Raw genomic sequence first — 25,695 nt, forward strand, 5'->3', positions numbered from 1 at the left:
ACCCATCAAACACACACTTTTAATTGACATGCAGCATTCACAAGAGCATACACTCTTTCTCAAACATGCACACAGAGGCAAACATGAATTAAACTTCATTAACTTAAAGGTCTCGAACATATCTATCATTATATTCAGCAACTATTGATGGAACTATTGGAAGAAAATAGTCCAGTTCATCACATTTCATAATCGGATCAAATGTACAGTGTAAAGTGAACTAATAAAGTACAGTAGTTATATAATAAAAACAAGACAAAACAGATGTAGTTACTGTACCATTTAGAGATTACTAAGTCAGTGGAAACCTTGGTTGAGACCATGCTGTTTCCAAACCATCCAGATGATATCCTGTTTATACTGAGACAGCATAGCGCCAGGCCAGCTGTACCAGTACCACTGCACTGACGCATTACACAAATAACTCTGTTACTGCTACAAAAAGCTTCTCAAGTGCTCTTGCAAAATTCTTAGAGGACACTCGATTACACTGGAACTACTATGAGCAAAGTATGAGCAAAATTAGCAAAACTCTATTCAGGAGGAGTGCAACTGTTTCTTGTAGGCTGGATTGCTACAAGAAAAAGCCTCTCAATCTGCACAAGTATTCTTGTACAATTCTTAGGACACTCGATCACATTGGTATCTCAAACATATTAAAAAAAATCTATAATTCAACAATTCAAGGGTTCCAGGATCAGGGTTGGCCTCACCAGCCATAGGCATAATAGCCATGTGAATACATCAATATAAACATTGTCAGATAACGTCTAATAGAGACATGACTAATACAGTTCTATACTACAGTTTACCCCAGGTGTTGGCTGTGGTTTCAGAGCCCCTTTGGGCTTGAAGGGCATGTGGTATCTCAGACACTTCCAGAAGTGGCCATTAGGGGACGCAATGGAGCTGCTCTTTCCAGAGCTGGGCCTCCTCCACCTCAGCGCTCCCTGCTTCCTCCTGATATAGTGCAGTGACTTGGGCAGGGAAGTGTAGTCCACCTTGCCATCTATCTCCACCAGGACAACCCGGAGGCCATTTTGGATCAAAGCGTCGTACAGGCCAATCTGCTGGTCGTAGCTAGGGCGGTCCTGCAGGCTCTGGTGCAGTGGTAACTGGTCCTCAGGATCCATTTTGGGGTGTAGAGGGGATGCACTCTGGGCTGACAGGATGATGATGAGTCGTCTGCTTCTCCGCATTGTCTCTGAGGTGACATCATGGATCGCTACAGAGAAACATGGGAATTTATTTTGTGAACAGGGACAATGCAGTAGATCAACATTCATATCAATCAAAGTGTGTGTGTGTGTGTGTACCTTCCCCAGGGAGGTCATCCCGGCCACTGACAAAAAGTGTGTATCCGTATCGTCTCTCCAACACCTCAGGTAGAACCTGCAGAGCAAACATCTCTGCCCTGGACAACCCATCACCATGGACATAACTGACATAGGCATCATACAGCTTTCCATCTGGTGCTGGAGAAGTAAAGAGGAGAGGAGAGGAGAAGAAGAGAGGAGGAGAAGAGGAGGCAAGGAGAAGAGAGGAGGAGAAGAGGAGGCAAGGAGAAGAAAGGAGGAGAAGAGGAGGGAAGGAGAAGAGAGGAAGAGAAGAGGAGGGAAGGAGAAGAGAATATAAACATTTTATCCATAATAAATATACATATTTAGAAAATGGCCAAAGACCTTCAGGTTTAGAGCCAGGAATCTTATGTGATTGTGGAGGATCTGTTTACGCACCTCTCTTTTTGGACACTAGGGGGAGGAGTCTCCTATAGGCCAGCACCAGGTCCACTTTAAAGAGGCAGCACATCGCTACTCCAAGAACGACCATAGAAAAGGCCAGGCAGAGACACAGGCATGTGTAGAAACCACTGTGATTGGCTAGAAAGGAAGGAAATCAGCATCTTAAATCAAATCTCTCACAAATGACATGGCCAACGTCCTGTTCAAACAGACTCTTATGGGTGATTTTAAGTCCTCCATGTTACTTAGGACTGTGTTTGGGATCCTACCTGGTTGGAGCCACAGAAACCCTATGTCCCGACCCACGGCGTTCCTGGCGATGCAGCTGATGGTCACGTTGAGGAACTCAGGACGGACCTCATAGATAGACAGAGTGGACCGGCCATAAACCCCACTACTCCTAGGAAGGCTGAGGTGCAGGTGGTGAGAGAGTGAGATGGTCACAGTCACAGTGTAGGACAGAGCTCTACACACATACTCATGCACAAGCATGTGTACCCACACACGCAAGCACGCACACACCTCTGCAAACACACAGACTGAGATACAGAGCGTATACTACAGTTTTAAAAGAGTACTCACATTGTTGTCTTTGTCACGTTGAGCTGTTCTATGTGGTCAGTATGTCTTCCATCTACTGTCCAGAACATAGAGCTCTCTGACTCTGTACCTTCACCAACCCCTAGAAACGCTGAACACACCAGCTCTACTCTTGAGCCTGCCGTCAAACAGAAAACACTCTTGAGTCAGTGGCTGTGTCATGGTGATTTTTAGTATTATCTCCTAAAAGCATGATGTCCTCATTTCTCACCTGGTTCAACCGTAAAGGTTTCTTTTCTGGGATAGGTTACTTGGGGTTTCAACGGGACTTTTTCTGCCAATACAAAGACCACACAGGTATGGCAGGATAGTCAAACAAAGCCGTATCGATAACGTACAGGTAAACAGAAACGCTCCAATCCTTACAAAGTTACAAATCACCTAATTGTAGCAAACAGAGAATAACAAATAAATGGAAAATATAAACAATTTACAATTTCACTCTCGGTTGCAGCCACAGAAAGTGTGGTCAGAAGAAATATATGCTCATGGCATAAAATTGAAATGGAGGTTTAGCTTTACCTTTGTTGACTTTAAGCTGAGTGCTGTGGGTGGCGGTGTAGTTTCTCCCCTGCAGAGAGAACTCTACCAGGCAGGTATAAACTCCAGCATGGCTCTCAGTAGCATTGACCAACCGGAGCCTCTTCGGACAATCTTCTTCAATGATCATCTCTCCATGCTTGTCGACAGGACTACAGTCCTGCACATCCCAACAGAGATGCTGTATGTCAAACTTAGCTCACGCAATCCTATCTAATTATCCCAAATGTTATCCCAATTATCCCAAATGTTTTTTTCTATTACCAATTTTGAGTACTTGACAGCAATGACACAAGGTATCATGCCCGTTGTCATAAGCTGATGTCAGCTCTTATGATTGTTCATTACATCTTTTATGTCATTACTATGACATTGTAATGCAGGCCTTATGGCACGGGTATGTCTAGATGGGCGTCTGCTCTTACCTTGAACCATCGGATGTGTGCTGTGGGGTCTAGACTGAGGACATCCTGCTGTCTGCAGAACACCACTTCACTCATCCCCTGGGATACAGTCCTGATCTCAGCTGGGACAGGACAGGGCCCAGGGTCCACAGACAAAACAAACTTCATCTCCCACGATCCAGTGGGGTACCTGTGTCATAACATGAACATATGACCAGTGCTCTCCATTTACTATTGAAACAATAAAGTTGAGAATTATTAATGTGAGACATTAATACATTTAGGATCTGGAAAGTGAAGACTGATTCATACCAATCATCCTGATTCAATCTGTGTGCGATATTGGAATTATCTCCAAACATTCTTGAAATCACTTTAGGAACTAAAATATGATGATATGCTTTAACAAAGGCATTTTCTCAACTACATACAGTAACCTAGAGAGGTTTCTTACTTGCTCTCACAAGTGTAGTGTCCGTTATGGGAGGTGTGGGTAGGTAGAAACCACAGAACCTCCCCTCTGACATCCACCCCAGAGGTCGTGTTAAGGGTCTGGTTCCCCCCTCTACTCCAGGTCACAGTGGTTCGGGCCTCAGCGTCATCGTCATCACTACACTTCAGCTGGAAGAAGTGACCTGCACTGATGTGGTGGACCTCTACGGCCCCCTGGTGTTCTGGATGACACAATGAAGAGGTTGTTGTTACTGGTTTATGTCAACTCAATACGACCATCAATTCCCTCAGGGGCAATTTAGAAGGAGGAGGACAGGAGTACTTAAAACAGTATAGGCTTGAGGTTTAGCAGTACATGACTCGCTGAGAAAACTGGAACCCGATGGCCAGTCAGCTGCAACCCACAAACCATCAGCTGTGACCCTCCAGTGGGTCCTGAACAAATCACTGTTAGCCACTGATGAAGAGTAGTAGCTATCTATGCTAGAGCAAATCTATATTGAGCATTGACAGTAAAATACCAATGTAGAGCACTTTTCAAGGCACTCCAAGCAGGAAATGAAACTGCTGCTGTTACACTTTGAGGTTGCTTGACCTTAATGTTTGCAATATCTGTCTACATGCATAAAAAGAAGGGCAAACCAATCAGCCTTTCTTCTGACGCACATTTCAGATTTAGACCCCATTTAGGGAGACAGGATGTATAGAAGGAGACAAACATTTAATAAGAGAGCATTTCAAAACTAAGTGAGGGGGAGGGGAGAGGGGGGTAGAGAGAGAGATAGACAGCATGATACCACCTGTCTCCCATGACAGAAACAGTCAAGTCAAACATATTACATCAATTTACACACCTAAATTAAACCCCACCTTTGAAAATGTTAATAAAGCCTTGAAAAATGAAATAATTTATGTACAAGTTACCGATAAGAGCTTTATAACCTTTATTTAAATAAAAAAATAATTGTACCCCTTTTTTCTCCCCAATTTCATGGTATCCAATTGGTAGTAGTTACAGTCTTGTCTCATCGCTGCAACTCCTGTACGGACTTGGGAGAGGCGAAAGTCGAGAGCCATGCGTCCTCCGAAACACAACCCAACCAAGCCACACTGCTTCTTGACACAATGCCCATTCAACCCGGGAAGCCAGCTGCACCAATGTGTTGGAGGAAACACTGCAAACCTGGCAACCATGTCAGCGTGCACTGCACCCAGCCCGCCACAGGAGCCGCTAGTGTACGATGAGACAAGGATATCCCTGCCGGCCAAACCCTCACTAAACCGGACAACGCTGGGTCAATTGTGCACCGCCCCATGGGCCACCCGGTCGTGGATGGCTGCTTTATAACCTTTATTTAACTAGGCAAGTCAGTTAAGAACAAATTCTTATTTACAGTGATGGCCTAACCCGGCCATTTGTGCACCACCCTATGGGACTCCCAATCACAGCCAGATGTGATGCAGCCTGGATTTGAACCAGGGACTGCAGTGATGCTTCTTGCACTGAGATAGCCCGAGCGCTTAATAACAGTGGTGTAATGTAACTAGTAAGTAGAAATACTTTGAGGTACTACTTAAGTCGTTTGATGGGTATCTGTACTTCTTTTTGGCAACCTTTAATTTTACTCCACTACGTCCCTAAAGAAAATATGTACTTTTTACTCACATACATTTTCCCTGACACCCAAAAGTACTCGTTACATTTCAAATTCTTAGCAAGACAGGATTCATTCACTTTCCAATTCACACACTTATCAAGAGAACGTACACCGAGGTCATAATTTCTGCCTTTGATCTGATCAGTAAACACATGCTTTGTTTGTAAAGTATGTCTGAGTATGCCACTGGCTATCCATAAATAAAATAGGAAATCAAATCTGGTTTGTGCATTATAAGGAATTTGAAATGATGAAATGATTTATAACATTTACTTTTACTTTAAATACTTAAGTGTATTTAAAACCAAATACATTCAGACTTTTTCAAGTAAACCTAGTATTTTACTGTGTCACTTTTACTTGAGTCATTTTCTATTAAGGTATCTTTAGTTTTAAGCAAGTATGACAATTGGGTACTTTTTCCACTACTGCTTAATAAGTTAACATAGGGAACACTATATAGCCATACCTTATTTTGGATGTGAAGGCTTTTACAAAGCATAATACAGATCATAGGAAGCAACAGTTGGTTTAGGAGAAACCATTAGAATGATCCTACATGAAAAAAATACTATAGGTCTAAATACTGTAGTATTACTATATTTTTATACTATACTTTCACTGTAGTGTTTTTGCGGCCTGTACTGTAGGGTTTTGTGGACATGACTATAGTATACTATAGTATTGACTGTAGAGTTTTTGCGAACATAACTGTAGTATACTGTAGTATGTAGTAAGTGTAGTAAGTGTTTTTGCGGGCATACTGTAACTGTAGAATATTACAGTGTTCACTGTAGTGTTTTTTATGGACTTTACTGTAGTATACTGTGGTATTTACAGTATGATTCAGAACTTAATATATCCATTTAAATCAGAAAATAAACAGAAAGGGCATTGACAAAATTGACACCCTAGACTTAATATTTGGTAGCACAGCCTTTGGTCAAAATAACTGCGATCAAGTGCTTCCTATAGCCATTGATGACTTGTGTCTGAAGGTCAGCTTGAATCTGGGTGTCAGTTGACGGAGGTGTTTTCTCCACCATCCAAACAACCCTTCGCTGCAATCTTCCATCAAGTTCTCTTGCTGCCACATCCAGGGAGGTTGGCTACAGTGGCATGGGCCAACATTACATACGGTGGAAACAGGAACAGCAAGGTCTCTGTAGCCTTGAGATTGTTCACGCTTGGCTACAACCTTGTGTCGGACCTCCTCAGATAATTCTCTGGTTTTCTTCCTTTTTTCCATGCTCATTGCGATACACACAGTAACACAAAACAGGAGAATGATTATTTTTCTCTATTCAAAATGGTTGAATTAGTGAGCTCAATTCCAAAATAAAGTGTTGTGTTTTTGCGGACTTTACCGTAGTAATAACTGTAGTGTTTTTTGCGGACATGACTGTAGTAACACCTGCCGACACAGGTGTGTGACACAGGTGTGTCGCCTATTAATTTGGGTCAACAGTTCTGAGCAATGGAACGGACCAGACAACACCTTAGCAAAAATATAAACATTTGATTACAATTGTAACATCTAAACGTAAGACAGGTTCGAGGCCCATTAAAGGGAAACAGTAGAGGCGGGTACTGGAGGGCGCTGCCAATAAAATGCCTGGACCTCAAACCAGCAAAGCCTCCCCAAACAAACCAATTAAATGAAACCACAAAGACATTATTGAAGTGGCTTTACATAATGAACATCTCGAATATTGTGACATGAATAAACTCACTGATTGTCAAACAACACATACCATTATGAACAATCGACCACACCTCAAACATTTCTTCAAGACAGCATGGTCACAAAATGGTTGCTCACAGAAATAAAACAGCAACGATGCCGTACAGCCTACACACACACACACACACACACACACACACACACACACACACACACACACACACACACACACACACACACACACACACACACACACACACACACACACACACACACAAATATTTTAGTCCCAGTAACCGCTCTGCCGAATCCACAATAATGTCCATCTTCCTGGAATTTCCCTCCACATTATCTGTGACATTGATCCCCATTGCCATAAAAATCACAAAGTCCACCTTCTTTACACTTAACATCCCTGGATCCTGCTGGAGGGAAGCCAACTCTGCAGGCTGTATTGAAGGCCTTTCCAATACCATGGAGTCCTCAAAAATACCTTTCATTCCCTCCACCCTTTTGTCACCCTCTGCATATGAAATGTTCTGGACAGCCCTGACTTTGGCAACCTCATTCTCTTTCACAATTGTCGGGCACTCCAAAGATGTAGCTTCATGCCTTCCACCACAGTTGCAACACTTCACAGTCTTCATAAACATTTACCATGACCTTCATTTCCACATCTCAGATTCCTTCGCTTGCAGACACTCTACATGTCCGGCAGGTAGCCTAGTGGTTAGAGCGTTGGGCCAGTAACTGAAAGGTTGATGGATTGAATCCCTGTGCTGACAAGTTAAAAATCTGTTGTTCTGCCACCGAGCAAAGCAGTTAACCAAATGTTCACTGGGTAGTGAAGATGTGGATGTTGATTAAGGCAGCCCCCTGCACCTCTCTGACTCAGAGGGGTTGGGTTAAATGCGGAAGACACATTTCAGTTGAAGGCATTCAGTTGTACAACTGACTAGGTATCCCCCTTTCCATTGTAAACATTTCCTGAATGTTCTCCCCTAAAATTTGGTTCCTAGCCTGTCACACAATATTGTTCAGATACAAGATTGTGGTGATGCCCATCTACTGTGGGACTCCAGTTAAAGTGCAGGCGGTGGCAGAGATGCAGTTAAGTTTAAGAGCCTTTACAGATTCAGATAATAGAGATGATCCATGGCAGGGAATGATTGAAAGTGGTTGACAGTAGACTTATTGAGAATTGGTATGGAGTATGGATTATCTAAAAAGGAGACAGAGAGGTGCAAATAATAAATGGCAATGAACATACATGATTAAATTGTCTGTTAATGACAATAATCAATGCATATAAATGGGTAAAGGTAAAGCTATGCATAAATATAGCAGGAGTAAACAATAAATGGCCAGAAAGGGGGTGTAATAGCATGCGGCATGATAGGCCGAAGCTATAGCAGGCCAATGTATCAATGGCTACATAGCATAACATGGCAAGCAAACAAACAATATAAATCTAACAAAACTACTTTGACCCTATCAAAGGGTTGCACCATGCCAACAACCTGGGAGGACAGGCCACCACCACACAACACAAACTAACTCTTCTGAAGTCAAATCTAGTATACCCAAATACTTGCCTGCAGCTGACACCACATCTATTTTCTGAGATTGACATTCCATTTCTGCGGTACAGTAGATAACCATTACTAAAAACGCTAAGAAGCATATATCACTTGTTGGCTTATCCCTCAGTGCTGGCACAGATCTACTACTCACAGGGATCCTCTCAGGATCCCTCACATTTGACCCATCCTCCTCTACTTTCTTCAATGCCTCAGCATACGACACCTCCTGCACTACTCTGACTCTAGCCTCCTCAGCCTACCACTCTCACACCTGACACTTCCAATCCACAGCAATATGGGCACCCTTACAGTTGACACATAATTATATCCACTGAAACTACACAATCCTCTATCTCATACCATCCTGCACACTTACCACACTTCCCATCTTGGAATCTCCCTCCTACAAACTGCTGCGACATGACCATAAACGTTGCACCGGAAACAGTGCAGTGGATTCGTCACAAAAGCTCTAAAATGATAACTGATATATCCTAACATTACGTTGTTGGGTGAAGACTCTATCTCACAAACACCAGGAATCTTCAACTTCAATTGCTCCACCTCCACACTTAACGATACCCCAGAAATGACTCATTTTAATGGCGCCCTGTTCCTAAGAGCAAAGCAAGAAATAGATCTTGACTCAAGTTGCGTGAAATGGAGCGCCCGCGTCCTCAAGTCCAGTATATGTTACCTTCACTGATTCACTTGCACCCAACTCCTTTCCCACCCACCTTGAAACCACAAATGGATCCCCCGAAAGGCAAAGATCCACTTCCTCCAAAAAATGTCACTCCTACTGGACCAAATTCTTCTTTATCATGTCCATTGATGCTAGGCTCAGGTTCCAAGATCTTCACCACAACTTAAACCTCACTTAACTTGCCCTCATTCACTTCCATTTCACCTCTAGAACTCAGTCTGACGCTTGGCTCACTCTGTTTGCACTTGACATCAATCTACTTCGACACCCCATTTCCTTTTTTATCTCCATTTATCAGTTGATCCACCACCACCCTCATCACCACCCCAGTAATCACTCCTTTCTTTTTGTGTATTATTGTATTTAGGTTTTTAGACAATACACAAATATAATAAAGAAATATATCCTTTCAATGGCACCCTGTTCCTGAGAGCAAAGCAAGTAACAGGTATTTTCCCCAGTCTTATGGCGCGGAGCAGCCACTCCTTCTGGGTGGAAGAAACACAAAAAATAATCACAAGTCCACTTCGGGTTACCTTTACGAGTAAACAGTAAACAACTCCTTTTTCAGCCAGCCTGATACCTCATATGGGTCAGCCAAAAGGCAGGGGTCCACTTTCTCTGATCTGATGAAACCAAGATTGAACTCTTTGGCATGAATGCCAAGTGTCACGTCTGGTGGAAACCTGGCACCATCCCTACGGAGAAGCACGGAGTGGCAGCATCATGCTGTGGAGATGTTTTTCAGCAGCAGGGACTGGGAGATACATCAGGATTGAGGGAATGATGAATGGATCAAAGTGCAGAGAGATCCTTGATGAAAACCTACGCCAGAGATCTCAGGACCTCAGACCGGGGTGATGGTTCACCTTCCAACAGGACAACGACCATAAGCACACACACAAGAGAACGGAATATTTTGTAAATATATCACTAGCCACTTTAAACAATGCTACCTTATATAATGTTACTTACCCTACATTATTCATCTCATATGCATACGTAGATACTGTACTCTATATCATCGACTGCATCCTTATGTAATACATATATCACTAGCCACTTTAACTATGCCACTTGGTTTACATACTCATCTCATATGTATATACTGTACTCGATATCATCTACTGTATCTTGCCTATGCTGCTCTGTACCATCACTCATTTATATATCCTTATGTACATATTCTTTATCCCCTTACACTGTGTATAAGACAGTAGTTTTTTTGGAATTGTTAGTTAGATTACTTGTTCGTTATTACTGCATTGTCGGAACTAGAAGCACAAGCATTTCGCTACACTCGCATTAACATCTGCTAACCATGTGTATGTGACAAATAAAATTTGATTTGATTTGATTTGATTAGAACGCAGGAGTGGATTTCTGACAAGTCTCTGAATGTCCTTGAGTGGCCCAGACAGAGCATGGACCTTAACCCGATCGATCATCTCTGGAGAGACCTGAAAATAGCTGTGCAGCTACGCTCCCGATCCAACCTGATAGAGCTTGAGAGGATCTGCAGAGAAGAATGCGAGAAACTCCCTAAATACAGGTGTGCCAAGCTTGTAGCATCATACCCAAGAAGACCCATGGCTGTAATCGCTGCCAAAGGTGCTTCAACAAAGTACTGAGTAAAGGATCTGAATACTTATGCAAATGTGATTTATACATTTTTTATGTGCAAACATTTCTAACCCTGTTTTTGCATTGTCATTATGGGGTATTGTGTGTAGATTAATGAGAAAAACCAACAATTTAATCCATTTTAGAATAAGACTGTAACATAACAAAATGTGGAAAAAGTTAAGGGGTCTAAATACACTCCGAATGCACTGTAGCTATCTTGAGGTATTTGTTGTAACTCTAAATGCAATTGTAGCTAGGTATCTAGCTAACAGCTATGGAAGAGGGTGAAAGGGTTAGCTAGCAGTTCCAGCTGTCAGAGAAGAGTGGGCTACTCTGGATAGCGCAGGTCCTTTGTGGGAGCACATTAAGAAAATATTATTCAGGTCCAGTCCCTAGCAAGAAAAACTGAGGACAGAGAGGTGTAGCAACATAATATTCAGTGCTTTCTAATTTGAGTATAATGCAGCCTGTTTCTTCTGTGATGGTTTCTGTCCTCAGAGAGAGCTGTAAAACCCTGTCTGCAGATGAAGAGGTCCCAATGAATGTCGGCCCCTATCCTTATTCGGGTGGTGTTCGGTGGTCGACGTCACCGGCTTTCTAGTCACCACCGATCCATGTTTCAGTTTCGTTTTGTTTTGTCTCTATTACACACACCTGGTTTCAATCCCCATATCATGTTCCTCCTGTTATGTTTACTCCTGGTATGCGCGCAGTGCAAGGCACCTAGACATCTGCCCAGAGGGAAATTACAACCCCTTCCCGTTCCACAACGACCGTGGTCACACCTATCGGTGTATTTCGTGACGGATCCTCCCCTGTCGCGGGGTAACACCACGATCCTGGTCATTGTGGATCGGTTTTCTAAGTCCTGCCGTCTCCTTCCTTTGCCCGGTCTCCCTACGGCTCTAAAAACTGCAGAGACCCTGTTCACCCACGTATTCCGGGGTGCCTGAGGATATAGTTTCTGATCGGGGTCCCCAATTCATGTCTAGAGGGTGTTTATGGAACACCTGGGGGTCTCGGTCAGCCTTAGCTCAGGTTTCCACCCCGAGAGTAACGGGCAGGTGGAAAGACTCAACAAGGATGTGGGTAGGTTTCTGCGGTCATATTGCCAGGACCGGCCGGGGGAGTGGGCGGTTTACATCCCCTGGGCGGAGATGGCCCAAAACTCCCTACCAACTCCAACTCCCTACCAACGCCACTCCTCTACCAACCTATCACCGTTTCAGTGTGTGCTGGGTTATCAGCCGGTCCTGGCACCATGGCATCAGAGCCAGTTCGAGGCTCCTGCGGTGAATGAATGGTTTCGGCACTCTGAGGAGACATGGAACGCTGCCCATGTGCGGCTACAACGGGCCGCCAGGAGGCAAAAGGCGAGTGCCGACCGCCGCCGCAGTGAGGCCCCGGTGTATGGCTCTCGACCCGAAACCTGCCCATTCACCTGCTCTGCCGGAAGCTGGGTCTGCGGTTTATGGGGCCATTTAAAGTCCTGAGGAGACTGAACAAGGTTTGTTATAGGTTACAACTCCCCCTGATTATCGTATTAACCCCTCGTTCCATGTGTCTCTCCTCAGACCGGTGGTGGCTAGTCCGCTCCAGCAGTCTGAGTTGCGGGAGGTTCCTCCGCCCCCTCCGGACATCGAGGGGGTCCCGGCATATACCGTACGAGCAATCATGGACTGAAGGCGTCGGGCGAGGGGCCTTCAGTACCTCGTGGAGTGGGAGGGATACGGCCCGGAGGAGAGATGCAGGGTACCGGTGGAGGACATCCTAGATCCTTCATTGCTACAGGAGTTTTACCGTCTCCACCCGGATCGCCCTCCGGGTCGTCCCCGAGGCCTGTGTCGGCCCAGCCGCACGTCAAGGGGGGCGGTGTGCAGAAGTCGGCCCCTCTCCTTGTTCAGGTGGTGTTCGGCGGTCGACATCATAGGCTTTTTAGTCACCACCGATCCATGTTTCAGTTTTGTTTTGTTTTGTCTGTATTACACACACATGGTTTCAATTCCCATATCATGTTCCTTATCTAACCCTCTGGCATACATTTCTGTTCTGTCCATGATTGATGGTGTCTTAGTGGTTGTTGTAGGTGTTAGTGTGTATGTATTTTTCTATTTGGAATTTTGTTTGACTTTTGTGAGTAAACTCCGTTGTGTTGCTCAAACCTGTGTCCTGCGCCTGACTCCGCTACATCTCTGCACCCAATCACTGATAACTACCAGCTCCAGTGTAAGCCTACCTTTGATAAGCTTCCCAGTAAAGCATTAAAAACAATCAAGCAACCCAGAAAAGTGCTAAAAATAGCCCATATTAACATATGTAGCCTAAGAAACAAGGTCCATGAAGTCTATAACTTGCTTGTAACAGATAACATTCATATTCTGACTATCTCTAGCACACCCTGATCTGTTTCACATATCCTTGTTATTGTCTCCACTCCCTCCAGGTGTCACTTGTTTTCCCCATTGTATTTATCCCTGTGTTTCCTGTCTCTCTGTGCCAGTTCGTCTTGTATGTTCCAAATCAACCAGCGTTTTTCCCCGTAATCCTGCCATTGCTATTCTCCTTTCCCTCGTCCTTCCGGATTTGAACCTTGCATGTTCTGGTCTCTGTACCCGCCTGCCTGACCATTCTGCCTGCTTTGACCTCAAGCCTGTCTGCCACTCTGTACCTCAAGGACTCTGAACTGGTGTTGACATTTTGCCTATTAACAACCATTCTCTTGCCTACTCCTTTTTGGATTATTAAACATCTTAAACTCCAACCATCTGCCTCCTGTGTCTGCATCTGGGTCTGGCAATATTAACCAGGTGAAATTGTGTCACTTCTCTTGCGTTCATTGCATGCAGAGTCAGGGTATAAGCAACCGTTTGGGCAGCCTGGCTCGTTGCGAACTAATTTGCCAGAATTTTACGTAATTATGACATAACATTGAAGATTGTACAATGTAACAGGAATATTTAGACATATGGATGCCACCCGTTAGATAAAATACGGAACGGTGACGTATTTCACTGAAAGAATAAAACATCTTGTTTTCGAGATGATAGTTTCTGGAATCAACCATATTAATGACCTATGGCTCGTATTTCTGTGTGTTGTTATGTTATAACTAAGTCTATGATTTGATAGAGCAGTCTGACTGAGCGGTGGTAGGCACCAGCAGGCTTGTAAGCATTCATTCAAACAGCACTTTCATGCGTTTGCCAGCAGCTCTTCGCAATGCTTCATTGCGCTGTTTATGACTTCAAGCCTGTCAACTCCAGAGATTAGGCTGGTGTAACCAATGTGAAATGGCTAGCTAGTTAGTGGGGTGCGCGCTAATAGCGTTTCAAATGTCACTCGCTCTGAGACTTGGAGTGATTGTTCCCCTTGCTCTGCAAGGGGCGTGGCTTTTGTGGAGTGATGGGTAACGCTGCTTCGAGGGTGGCTGTTGTCGATGTGTTCCTGGTTCGAGCCCAGGTAGGGGCGAGGAGAGGGATGGAAGCTATACTGTTACACTGGCAATACTAAAGTGCCTATAAGAACATCCAATAGTCAAAGGTATATGAAATACAAATCGTATAGAGAGAAATGGTCCTATAATTCCTATAATAACTACAACCTAAAACTTCTTACCTGGGAATATTGAAGACTCATGTTAAAAGGAACCACCAGCTTTCATATGTTCTCATGTTCTGAGCAAGGAACTTAAATGTTAGCTTTCTTACATGGCACATATTGCACTTTTACTTTCTTCTCCAACACTTTGTTTTTGCATTATTTAAACCAAATTGAACATGTTTCATTATTTATTTGAGGCTAAATTGATTTTATTGATGTATTATATGAAGTTAAAATAAGTGTTCATACAGTATTGTTGTAATTGTTATTATTACAAATAAACAAAAGTAAAAAAATCGGCCGATTAATCTGTATCGATATCGGTGTTGAAAAATTATAATCGGTCGACCTCTATTACAGGGGCACCTTAAATTACATTTTGGGGAAAAAAGCCAACTTGGCTCCTTCATTCATTGAATCAGATGGCTCATTCATCACAAAGCCCACAGATAACTACTTTAATGACTTTTTCAAAGATAAGCAAACTTAAGGATGACATGACAGCAACAAATGCTGATACTACACATCCAAGTATATCGGACCAAATTATCAAAGACAAGAATTGTACTTTTGAATTCCGTAAAGTCAGTGTGGAAGAGGTGAAAAAAATATTGCTGTCTATCAACAATGACAAGCCACCGGGGTCTGACAATCTGGATGGAAAACTACTGAGGATAATAGCAGACAATATTGCCACTCCTATTTGCCACATCTTCAATTGAAGCCTACTAGAGAGTGTGTGCCCTCAGGCCTGGAGGGAAGATAAAGTCATTCCGCTACACAAGAATAGTAAAGCCCCCTTTACTGGCTCAAGTAGCTGACCAATCAGCCTGTTACCAACCCTTAGTAAACTTCTGGAAAAAAATGGCGTTTGACAACATACAAAGCTATTTCACAGTAAACAAATTGAGAACAGAATTTCAGCATGCTTATAGGAAAGGACACTCAACTAGCACAGCACTTACACAAATGACTGATGATTGGGCTGAGAGAAAGTGATGATAAAATGATTGTGTCTTGTTAGACTTCAGTACAAATTTTGACATTATCGATCATAGTCTGCTGCTGGAAAAACGTATGTGCTATGGCTTTACGCCCCCTGCTATAACTTGTCTAACAGAACACAGAGGGTGTTCTTTAATGGAAACCTCTCAAATATAATACAGTTAGAATTAAGAATTCCCCAGGGTAGTTGTTTAGGCGCCTTGCTTTTTTGAATTTTTACTAACGACATGCCACTGACTTTGAGTAAAGCCAGAGTGTCTATGTATGTGGATGACTCAACTCTATACACATCAGCTACTACAGCGACTGAAATGACTGCAACACTCAACAAAGAGCTGCAGTTGGTGTCAGAGTGGGTGGCAAGGAATAAGTTAGCCCTAAATATTTCTAAAACTAAAATCATTGTATTTGGAACAAAACACTCACTAAACCCTAAACCTCAACTAAATCTTGTAATAAATCATGTGGAAATTGATAGAGTTGAGGTGACTAAACTGCTTGGAGTAACCCTAGATTGTAAACTGTCATGGTCAAAACATATTGATGCAGAAGTAGCTAAGATGGGGAGAAGTATGTATAATAACTATAATAAAGCGATGCTCTCCCTTCTTTACAACACTATCAACAAGGCAGGTCCTACAGGCCCTAGTTTTGTCGCACCTGGCCTACTGTTTAGTCGTGTGGTCAGGTACCACAAAAAAGGACTTAGGAAAATTGCAATTGGCTCACAACAAGGCAGCACGGCTGGCCCTTGGATGTACACAGAGAGCTAATATTAATAATATGCATGTCAATTTCTCCTGGCTGAAAGTGGAGGAGAGATTGACTTCATCACTACTTTTATTCATGAGAGGTATTGACATGTTGAATGCACCGAGCTGTCTGTCTAAACTACTGGCACACAGTTTGGACACCCATGCATACTGGCACACAGCTCGGACACCCATACATACCTCACAAGACATGCCACAAGAGGTCTCTTCACAGTCCCCAAATCCAGAACAGACTATGGGAGGCACACAGCACTACATAGAGCCATGATTACAAAGAACTCTATTCCACATCAAGTAACTGACGCAAGCAGTAAAATTAGATTTAAAAACAGATAAATAAAACACCTAATGGAACAGCGGGGACTGTGAAGCAACACAAACATTGTACAGACAAATGCATGCACACACACACACGATAACATACGTAATGTACATACACACAGATTTAGTACTGTAGATATGTGGCAGAGTAGGGGCCTGGGGGCACACAGTGTGTTTTGAAATCTGTGAATGTATTGTAATGTTTTTAACATTTTATAAACTGCCTTAATTTGGCTGGACCCCAGGAAGAGTAGCTGCTGCTTTGGCAGCAGCTAATGGGGATCTATGATAAATACAAAATACAAATATGTATACCTATGCTAGCATATTTTGTGAACAAAAGTAGTTTAAAAGTCACACACAAGGCCTCCCGGGTGGCGCAGTGGTCTACGGCACTGCATCGCAGCACTAGCTGTGCCACCAGAGACTCTGGGTTCGGGCCCAGGCTCTGTCGCAGTCGGCCGTGACCGGGAGGTCCGTGGGGCGACGCACAATTGGCCTAGCGTCGTCCGGGTTAGGGAGGGTTTGGCCGGTAGGGATATCCTTGTCTCGTCGCGCACCAGCGACTCCTGTGGCGGCCGGGCGCAGTGCGCACTAACCAAGGTAGCCAGGTGCACGGTGTTTCCTCCGACACATTGGTGCGGCTGGCTTCCGGAGGAGGCGCGCTGTGTTAAGAAGCAGTGCGGCTTGGTTGGGTTGTGTTTCGGAGGACGCATGGCTTTCGACCTTCGTCTATTCCGAGCCCGTAAGGGAGTTGTAGCGATGAGACAAGATAGTAACTACTAACAATTGGATACCACGAAATTGGGGAGAAAAGGGGCTAAAAATAAATAAAAAATGTAAATGTGATATAGCAAAGCACCTGAGTGAGATGGGTGCGCAATTAAGCAGGTACTTTCCCAAAATGGATGACACAAACAACTGGATTCATTATCCCTTTCATGCCCTACCTCCAGTCCACTTACTGATATCTGAACAAGAGAGCCTCATCGAAATCGCTACAAGCATTTCTGTGAAAATATTATTTAACCAGAAGCCACTGCCAGATTTCTGGATTGGGCTGCGCTCAGAGTATCCTGGCTTGGAGGTTTACGTGGTTGCAAAGACACTGATGCCCTTTGCAACCACGTACCTATGTGAGAGCCGATTCTCGGCCCTCACAAGCATGAAAACTAAATACAGACACAGACTGTGTGTGGGAGATGATTTAAGACTGAGACTCTCTCCAATACAACCCAACATTGCAGAGTTATGTAAATGTATCGTATAGTGTGTGGGGCAGGCTTACAATGATGGCAAAAAAACAACATTTGAGAGTGTGCTGACCCTGGTGCTAGAGGGGGTACGCAGCTGGAGGTTGAATGTTGAAAGGGGTACGGTACTATAAAAAGTTTGGGAACCACTGTTCTAATGCAATGTCCATGAAATGTTACAGCCACAACAAAATAATCAAGTAGTCAAGCATCTGCATACCAGCGAGGAGGAGGAAAGCATATAGAACAATAACAACTAGCAAGTTTTATCAGACAGTTTCAGGAAATGCAGGAATAGAGCACGCTAGCCAGTAATAGTAAAATTATTATTTGAAACCACCATATGCACATTATCTGTATCTGTATAATATTCCATATGTTTTAATATATTTATACTGTATTGCTATCTGTCTCATGTTGTACAGATCATCAGCATGAAGTTTGAATTATATTGAATTGTCAAGTGAAATAAATTCTAATTTAAATAACTTTGTGCCTCTCTTTCAGATCTGCCAAGCACACCTCTGCCTCTGACAGCTTCTCCCCATGCTGACCACCAATAGACAATGCCCACCATGAAAGCTGCCGTTGATGGGCTCCTAGCCAAGCACCACATGGAGAAAGACATCCTGAAGGGGGTGGATACATACAGCTCTGCTATCAGCTCTACCACCAGTATCATGCCTGTGTCAATGTCATTAGCTGCTACAGCCAAACTAATTTGCTAATGTTTTATTGCACCATATAGTATTGCTTTTTGCCATTCAATATCTAGGCTGACTGTGCCTCGAAGCGGTTGGGTAAGCTCCTTCCTCATTGGCCATGTCAGTTGAACAGTGCCACAGTGTTTCCCAACCCCTCTGTTTGTCATAGCTACATTATTCTTCTTCTTCTCTACCACAGATTCCCACAAGGTCTCAGACTCCAGGATGGGTAAATGCTTACAACAAAGAAACAGACCTAGAGTTGTCGATTTCCATTGTTACTTGTAATGTTAAAAAGGGAAGAAAAAGACAATCCTATTCTTCTAAATTAGCTAACTAGACTACTACACACAACCACTAGAATAGTTATTTTTTATGTTATTGAGTAGGCCTATATCTTCATTTCACCTAATGAATCAAATTATTAATCTAACAGAAATCCTTGTAATTTTGCAATAAAGTTGACTAAAGGAGAAGCTCATCTTTGTTTTTAGGTATTTTCACTTGGTAATGAGTAGTAAGTAATTATATAGAAATTGCTCATTGGTCACTTTAAAGTTACTTAACTTTATATAGCTTAGTGCCAGCATTGGTATGTGGTGGTAAATAGACAGCTACGAAAAATATAGATGAAAACTCTCTTGGTAAATGGTGTCTACATGAGATACTCTACCTCAGGCGAGCAAAACCTTGAGATCGGCAGGTGAGGGTTAGTTTTATAGAGACAGGTTAGTTTTACCCTACTGATGATGTGTTGTTGCAATAGTAATCCATTCCAGCGGCTAGATGTTCTTTACCATTCGGCCATCAGATTTGCCACCAATGCTCCTTATTGGACACATCACTAGACTCTATACTCCTCTGTAAACTGGTCATCTCTGTATACCCGTCACAAGACCCACTGGTTGATGCTTTTTAATAAAACCCTCTTAGGCCTCACTCCCCCCTATCTGAGATACCTACTGCAGCCCTCATCCTCCACATACAACACCCTTTCTGCCAGTCACATTCTGTTAAAGGTCCCCAAAGCACACACATCCCTAGTTCGCTGCGGGTAGTGACTGGAACGAGCTGCAAAAAAACACTCAAACTGGACAGTTTTATCTCCATCACTTAATTGAAAGACTCAATCCTGGACACTTACTGACAGTTGTGGCTGCTTCGCGTGATGTATTGTTGTCTCTACCGTCTTGCCTTTGTGGTGTTGTCTGTACCCAATAATGTTTACTACCTTCTTGCCTTTGTGCTGTTGTCTGTTCCCAATAATGTTTATACCATGTTTTGTGCTGCTACCATTTTGTACTGCTGCCATGTTGTGTTGCTCGCATGTTGTTGTCATGTGGCGTTGCTACCAATGCTATGTTGTCGTCTTAGGTCTCTCTTTGTGTTGTGTTGTGGTGTCTCGCTTGTCGTGATGTGTGTTTTGTCCTATATATATTGTTTTATCCCAGCCCCCGCCCCCGCAGGAGGAATCGTTTAGATTTTTGATAAGGTGTTGTATGGTCCGTTGCATTGCTCAGGACTGTTGACCCAACTCAATATGCTGCCTGTCACAAAGCCGTGTGTCTCGTTCTGGTTGAGGTGTTCCCCTCATTAAACAGTAAATGGCATAGTCTGGTAGTTGTGCCATTTTAGCTGACCAAATTCGAAATGTTAGCTATTCAAATCCGATCCAACAATAATATCTAGGAGCTAGAAATCCAGGTCTATAAAAACAAAGGTGTCATTGTATGCTGATTCATGTTCTTTTAAATCCACAATTTGGATCCCTCCACAGCCTCATAGAGGATGTAAATACTTTTTCTAACCTCTCTGGATTACAACCAAAGTGTACAATAGTACGTATTGGATCACTAAAAAATACACCTTTTACATTACCGTGTAGTTCACCAATAAAATGGTCTGATGTTGAAGTGGACATACTCAGTATTCATATCCCGAAATAAATAAATGATCTCACTAAAATATGTTTTAATAGAAGATTAGCAAAGATAGATAAGATCTTACTATCATGGAAAGGAAAAATCCCTCCGATTAACTCTTTACTCAAATCCCAGTTGATTTGCGACTTGTTTTTTAAATTATATGAGCAAAAAATGTCCATTTAATTTGGAACGCCAAGTCAGATAAAATTAACAGGGCCTATTTATATAATGAATATGAATTGGGAGGGCAACAAAAGTCATAGTCAATCCATCAATAATATAATGATACTCTTAGCAAAAATGTTTCTTTAATTTACAATCTTTAGAAACTATGAGAATAGAAAGGTTCTGAACTTTTGTGAAACATCACAGCACAGTTGAAAAATATATGGCAAATAGAAATCAAAACGGGATGGTGTTCAGAGAGGGACTAAAAATAACAAGATAACTCATGTAAAACATACTGCGTCCGTAAAATGTATATAGTATGTATAAACTGGAAGTAGAAGCCTAAGTGTTGTTGCCCATTAGTTTACTCCAATTAGGGTAGGGGTGGTAGGTTTAGGGGAAAATAATAAAGGAAAACATATATATATATATACAGTGCCTTGCGAAAGTATTCGGCCCCCTTAAACTTTGCGACCTTTTGACACATTTCAGGCTTCAAACATAAAGATATAAAACTGTATTTTTTTGTGAAGAATCAACAACAAGTGGGACACAATCATGAAGTGGAACGACATTTATTGGATGTTTCAAACTTTAACAAATCAAAAACTGAAAAATTGGGCGTGCAAAATTATTCAGCCCCCTTAAGTTAATACTTTGTAGCGCCACCTTTTGCTGCGATTACAGCTGTAAGTCGCTTGGGGTATGTCTCTATCAGTTTTGCACATCGAGAGACTGAAATTTTTTCCCATTCCTCCTTGCAAAACAGCTCGAGCTCAGTGAGGTTGGATGGAGAGCATTTGTGAACAGCAGTTTTCAGTTCTTTCCACAGATTCTCGATTGGATTCAGGTCTGGACTTTGACTTGGCCATTCTAACACCTGGATATGTTTATTTTTTAACCATTCCATTGTAGATTTTGCTTTATGTTTTGGATCATTGTCTTGTTGGAAGACAAATCTCCGTCCCAGTCTCAGGTCTTTTGCAGACTCCATCAGGTTTTCTTCCAGAATGGTCCTGTATTTGGCTCCATCCATCTTCCCATCAATTTTAACCATCTTCCCTGTCCCTGCTGAAGAAAAGCAGGCCCAAACCATGATGCTGCCACCACCATGTTTGACAGTGGGGATGGTGTGTTCAGGGTGATGAGCTGTGTTGCTTTTATGCCAAACATAACGTTTTGCATTGTTGCCAAAAAGTTCCATTTTGGTTTCATCTGACCAGAGCACCTTCTTCCACATGTTTGGTGTGTCTCCCAGGTGGCTTGTGGCAAACTTTAAACGACACTTTTTATGGATATCTTTAAGAAATGGCTTTCTTCTTGCCACTCTTCCATAAAGGCTAGATTTGTTCAATATACGACTGATTGTTGTCCTATGGACAGAGTCTCCCACCTCAGCTGTAGATCTCTGCAGTTCATCCAGAGTGATCATGGGCCTCTTGGCTGCATCTCTGATCAGTCTTCTCCTTGTATGAGCTGAAAGTTTAGAGGGACGGCCAGGTCTTGGTAGATTTGCAGTGGTCTGATACTCCTTCCATTTCAATATTATCGCTTGCACAGTGCTCCTTGGGATGTTTAAAGCTTGGGAAATCTTTTTTGTATCCAAATCCGGCTTTAAACTTCTTCACAACAGTATCTCGGACCTGCCTGGTGTGTTCCTTGTTCTTCATGATGCTCTCTGCGCTTTTAACGGACCTCTGAGACTATCACAGGGCAAGTGCATTTATACGGAGACTTGATTACACACAGGTGGATTGTATTTATCATCATTAGTCATTTAGGTCAACATTGGATCATTCAGAGATCCTCACTGAACTTCTGGAGAGAGTTTGCTGCACTGAAAGTAAAGGGGCTGAATAATTTTGCACGCCCAATGTTTCAGTTTTTGATTTGTTAAAAAAGTTTGAAATATCCAATAAATGTCGTTCCACTTCATTGATTGTGTCCCACTTGTTGTTGATTCTTCACAAAAAAATACAGTTTTATATCTTTATGTTTGAAGCCTGAAATGTGGCAAAAGGTCGCAAAGTTCAAGGGGGCCGAATACTTTCGCAAGGCACTGTATATATATATATATATTATACAGTACAAGTCAAAAGTTGACACACCTACTCATTCAAGGGTTTTTCTTTATTTTTTTAACTATTTTCTACATTGTAGAATAATAGTGAAGACATCTAAACCATGAAATAACACGTATGGAATCACATAGTAACCAAAACAATGTTAAACAAATCTAAATATATGTTATGTTTGAGATTCTTCAAAGTAGTCACCCTTTGCCTTGATGACAGCTTTGCACACTCTTGGCAGACCCTTGCGTAGGTTTGTCCAAATATATATATATATATATATATATATATATATATATGCAGGATTTACAAATGATGCAGACAATTACATTGATGGAAGCCACAATCCATCTGCAATATTAAAGCTAATCCACCCCCTAAAAAGATTTTAAAAACCTAGTCGGCAGGTGTTACTACAACATACTAGTCATGTCCGCAAAAATACTACAGTAAATACTGCAGTATACTATAGTCAAGTCCGCAAAACACTATAGTAAACACTACAGTGAATACTATTGTATACTATGGTAATGTCTGTGAAAACACTACATTGATACTAAAGTATACTACAGTCATGGCCGCAAAAATACTACAGTAAACACTACAGTATATTAATATAGTAATACTACAGTATTTAAGACCATAGTATCATAGTATAGTATTTTTTCATGAGGGTTAGCTGTAAATGTGTAATGTTTGAACTAGCAACACATTGGAAATACATTTTAAACTTTTTTTGTATTATTCTTGACAAATGTATAAATGAATTGTATCCAAATATGTGGTTGTATGGTGTTTTTAAATAGTAAAATAAAATAAATAAATCAAGAGATACTACAGTGTGGAGTATAGTATTCTACAGTAATCTACAAAATTGATCGAAGGGGAACCTCTGAAGAAATTCCCAGCATGAGCTGGGAAGCTACAGTAAAAAATTGTAAAGTAAGCACTATGTGATCGAGGGATACTACAGCATGCAGTACAGTATTCTAAACAGTATACTACAACATTCTAAAGTAAGCACTACATGATCAAGGGATACTACAGTGGGTAGTATAGTATTCTACAGTATACTAAAAAATATTATAGTAAGCACTACACGATCAAAGGGGGATACTAGTGAGTAGTATAGTATTCTCCAATATATGACAACATTCTATAGTAGGCACTACACAATTGAGGGATACTACAGTGTGGATGGAGTATAGTTTCCTACAGTATACAACACAATTATAAATGAAGTAATACACATTATCGAGGGATAGTATATTGTGTAGTATAGTATTCTACAGTATACCACAAGTCTATAGTAAGCACTACACGGTCGAGGGATACTAGTGTATATAGGTTTCTACAATGTACTACAGTTTACTATAGATTACTACAGAATTCTATAGTATCCTATAGTAAACTGTAGTATTTTCTATAGGGGATTGTTATTCAAAACAGCTGTTTTGCTGTTTTTTTGTTTCATGTGAATGTACCCTCACTCAAACCAACCTGTTATTCCAACTGTTATTCCAACTCTGTTGAGTGGCTGCTGAGTGCTACATTTCAGTTCTACCCATTTTAGCCTATACTATTTCCCTGTAATCGCTTTCATCCTGACTTACCTTGGCCAAGGGAGAGGTGTAGCAACAGAGTCATATTGAGAAAGCAAATGTAGAACTCCCACAACATGATGTTCCGAATCTGAGACAGAGAAATAGACCTCGCATCACATTTAACACAACTTTAAAATGAATCTCTTAAACTCTGTGAAATAGGCTATTAGCGGTCGTTCGCAAACACAAAGCGAAAACACCGCTGGCTCTTGAGACATATCCTGTCTTTTAAACCAACTCCTCGAAGACTTCTCAGCTGTATAGGGAAATGAAACACAGATTATGGCGCCGCAAGACAAAGTGCGTTTAAAAACACGCCAATGAAAACCCAAGGAAAATACAGCCCCAGTCAGCACTGAACTGAACCCACACTTCAGTTAGCGGGAATTGTAAGCCTACTGTTATTTAGCAAAAAAAATGCTTTCATTAGGCCATACACATTGTTCCATCAGAGAGCTACTCTCTCAGTGCGCCTCTGTATGTCAGTGAGTCTTTATAACTAACCACACTGGCCACATTTATCTATGTTGTTATTTAGACACCATAATTACATTAATACATTCTAAATTAAATAATAATTGTTTGTACATTTGGCAGGCAAACTTACCTTAGCAATGTAGTTTGATGCTTTGTGCTTTATTTTGCGTCCGTGGAATAAACACCGTCTCCTCATTTGGTCTACAAGAGTAATGGTTTGGCGGAAATCCCCTTCCCGGAACTTTTAACCTATATGAGTAACGTTAGCCTACTTTACGTCTCAGGGAGCGCATCGTAGGCCTGGTTCCACTACAAGCCGCCCACTCAGCTAGATGCAGGTGGACTATTCTACTTTCTGCTTCTCCTACTCATTTTGTGAGGTTAGTATTGTAGGCCTATCTTAACTCAACCTGGTGTCACAGTATTTCGTATTATTCGGAAGTCGGAAGTTTACATAAATCGGAGGTTTACATACACTTTTAGCCAAATACATTTAAACTCAGTTTTTCACAAATTCTGACATTTAATCAAAGTAAAAAGTCCCTGTTTTAGGTCAGTTAGGATCACCACTTCATTTTAAGAATGTGAAATGTCAGAATAATAGTAGAAAAAAATATTTATTTCAGATTTTATTTATTTCATCACATATCACAGTTTGCATACACTCAATTAGTATTTGGTAGCATTGCCTTTAAATTGTTTAACTTGGGCCAAACATGGGTCATTGTCCATTTGGAAGACCCAATTGCGATCCACATAATTTTTCTTCCTCACGATGCCATCTATTTTGTGAAGTG

General features: G+C 41.9%; 1 protein-coding gene across 1 annotated transcript; it reads right to left on the reverse strand.

Annotated features, from left to right (window-relative positions):
- On the reverse strand, nt 1-25,194 carry LOC112239331 (interleukin-1 receptor type 1). Its single transcript, XM_024407813.2, has 11 exons — nt 25,029-25,194; nt 24,431-24,509; nt 3,741-3,960; nt 3,308-3,476; nt 2,865-3,042; nt 2,554-2,616; nt 2,325-2,460; nt 2,012-2,151; nt 1,737-1,880; nt 1,317-1,475; nt 1-1,225 (listed from the first exon to the last, which is right to left on the reverse strand). Exons 1-11 carry the CDS (start codon nt 25,092-25,094, stop codon nt 786-788), a joined length of 1,794 nt encoding a protein of 597 aa, XP_024263581.1. The 5' UTR covers nt 25,095-25,194; the 3' UTR covers nt 1-785.
- Between the last annotated feature and the right edge of the window lie 501 nt (nt 25,195-25,695).

The sequence above is a fragment of the Oncorhynchus tshawytscha genome, linkage group LG03 (genome assembly GCF_018296145.1).
Source record: "Oncorhynchus tshawytscha isolate Ot180627B linkage group LG03, Otsh_v2.0, whole genome shotgun sequence".
In the NCBI taxonomy this organism is placed as follows: domain Eukaryota; kingdom Metazoa; phylum Chordata; class Actinopteri; order Salmoniformes; family Salmonidae; genus Oncorhynchus; species Oncorhynchus tshawytscha.

Coding starts and splice junctions, on each gene's coding strand:
- LOC112239331 (XM_024407813.2), bottom strand. CDS start 25,094: ATGAGGAGACGGTGTTTATTCCACGGACGCAAAATAAAGCACAAAGCA. Junction 24,510..25,028: donor CATCAAACTACATTGCTAAG/GTAAGTTTGCCT, acceptor TCTCTGTCTCAG/ATTCGGAACATCATGTTGTG. Junction 1,226..1,316: donor GGATGACCTCCCTGGGGAAG/GTACACACACAC, acceptor GTTTCTCTGTAG/CGATCCATGATGTCACCTCA.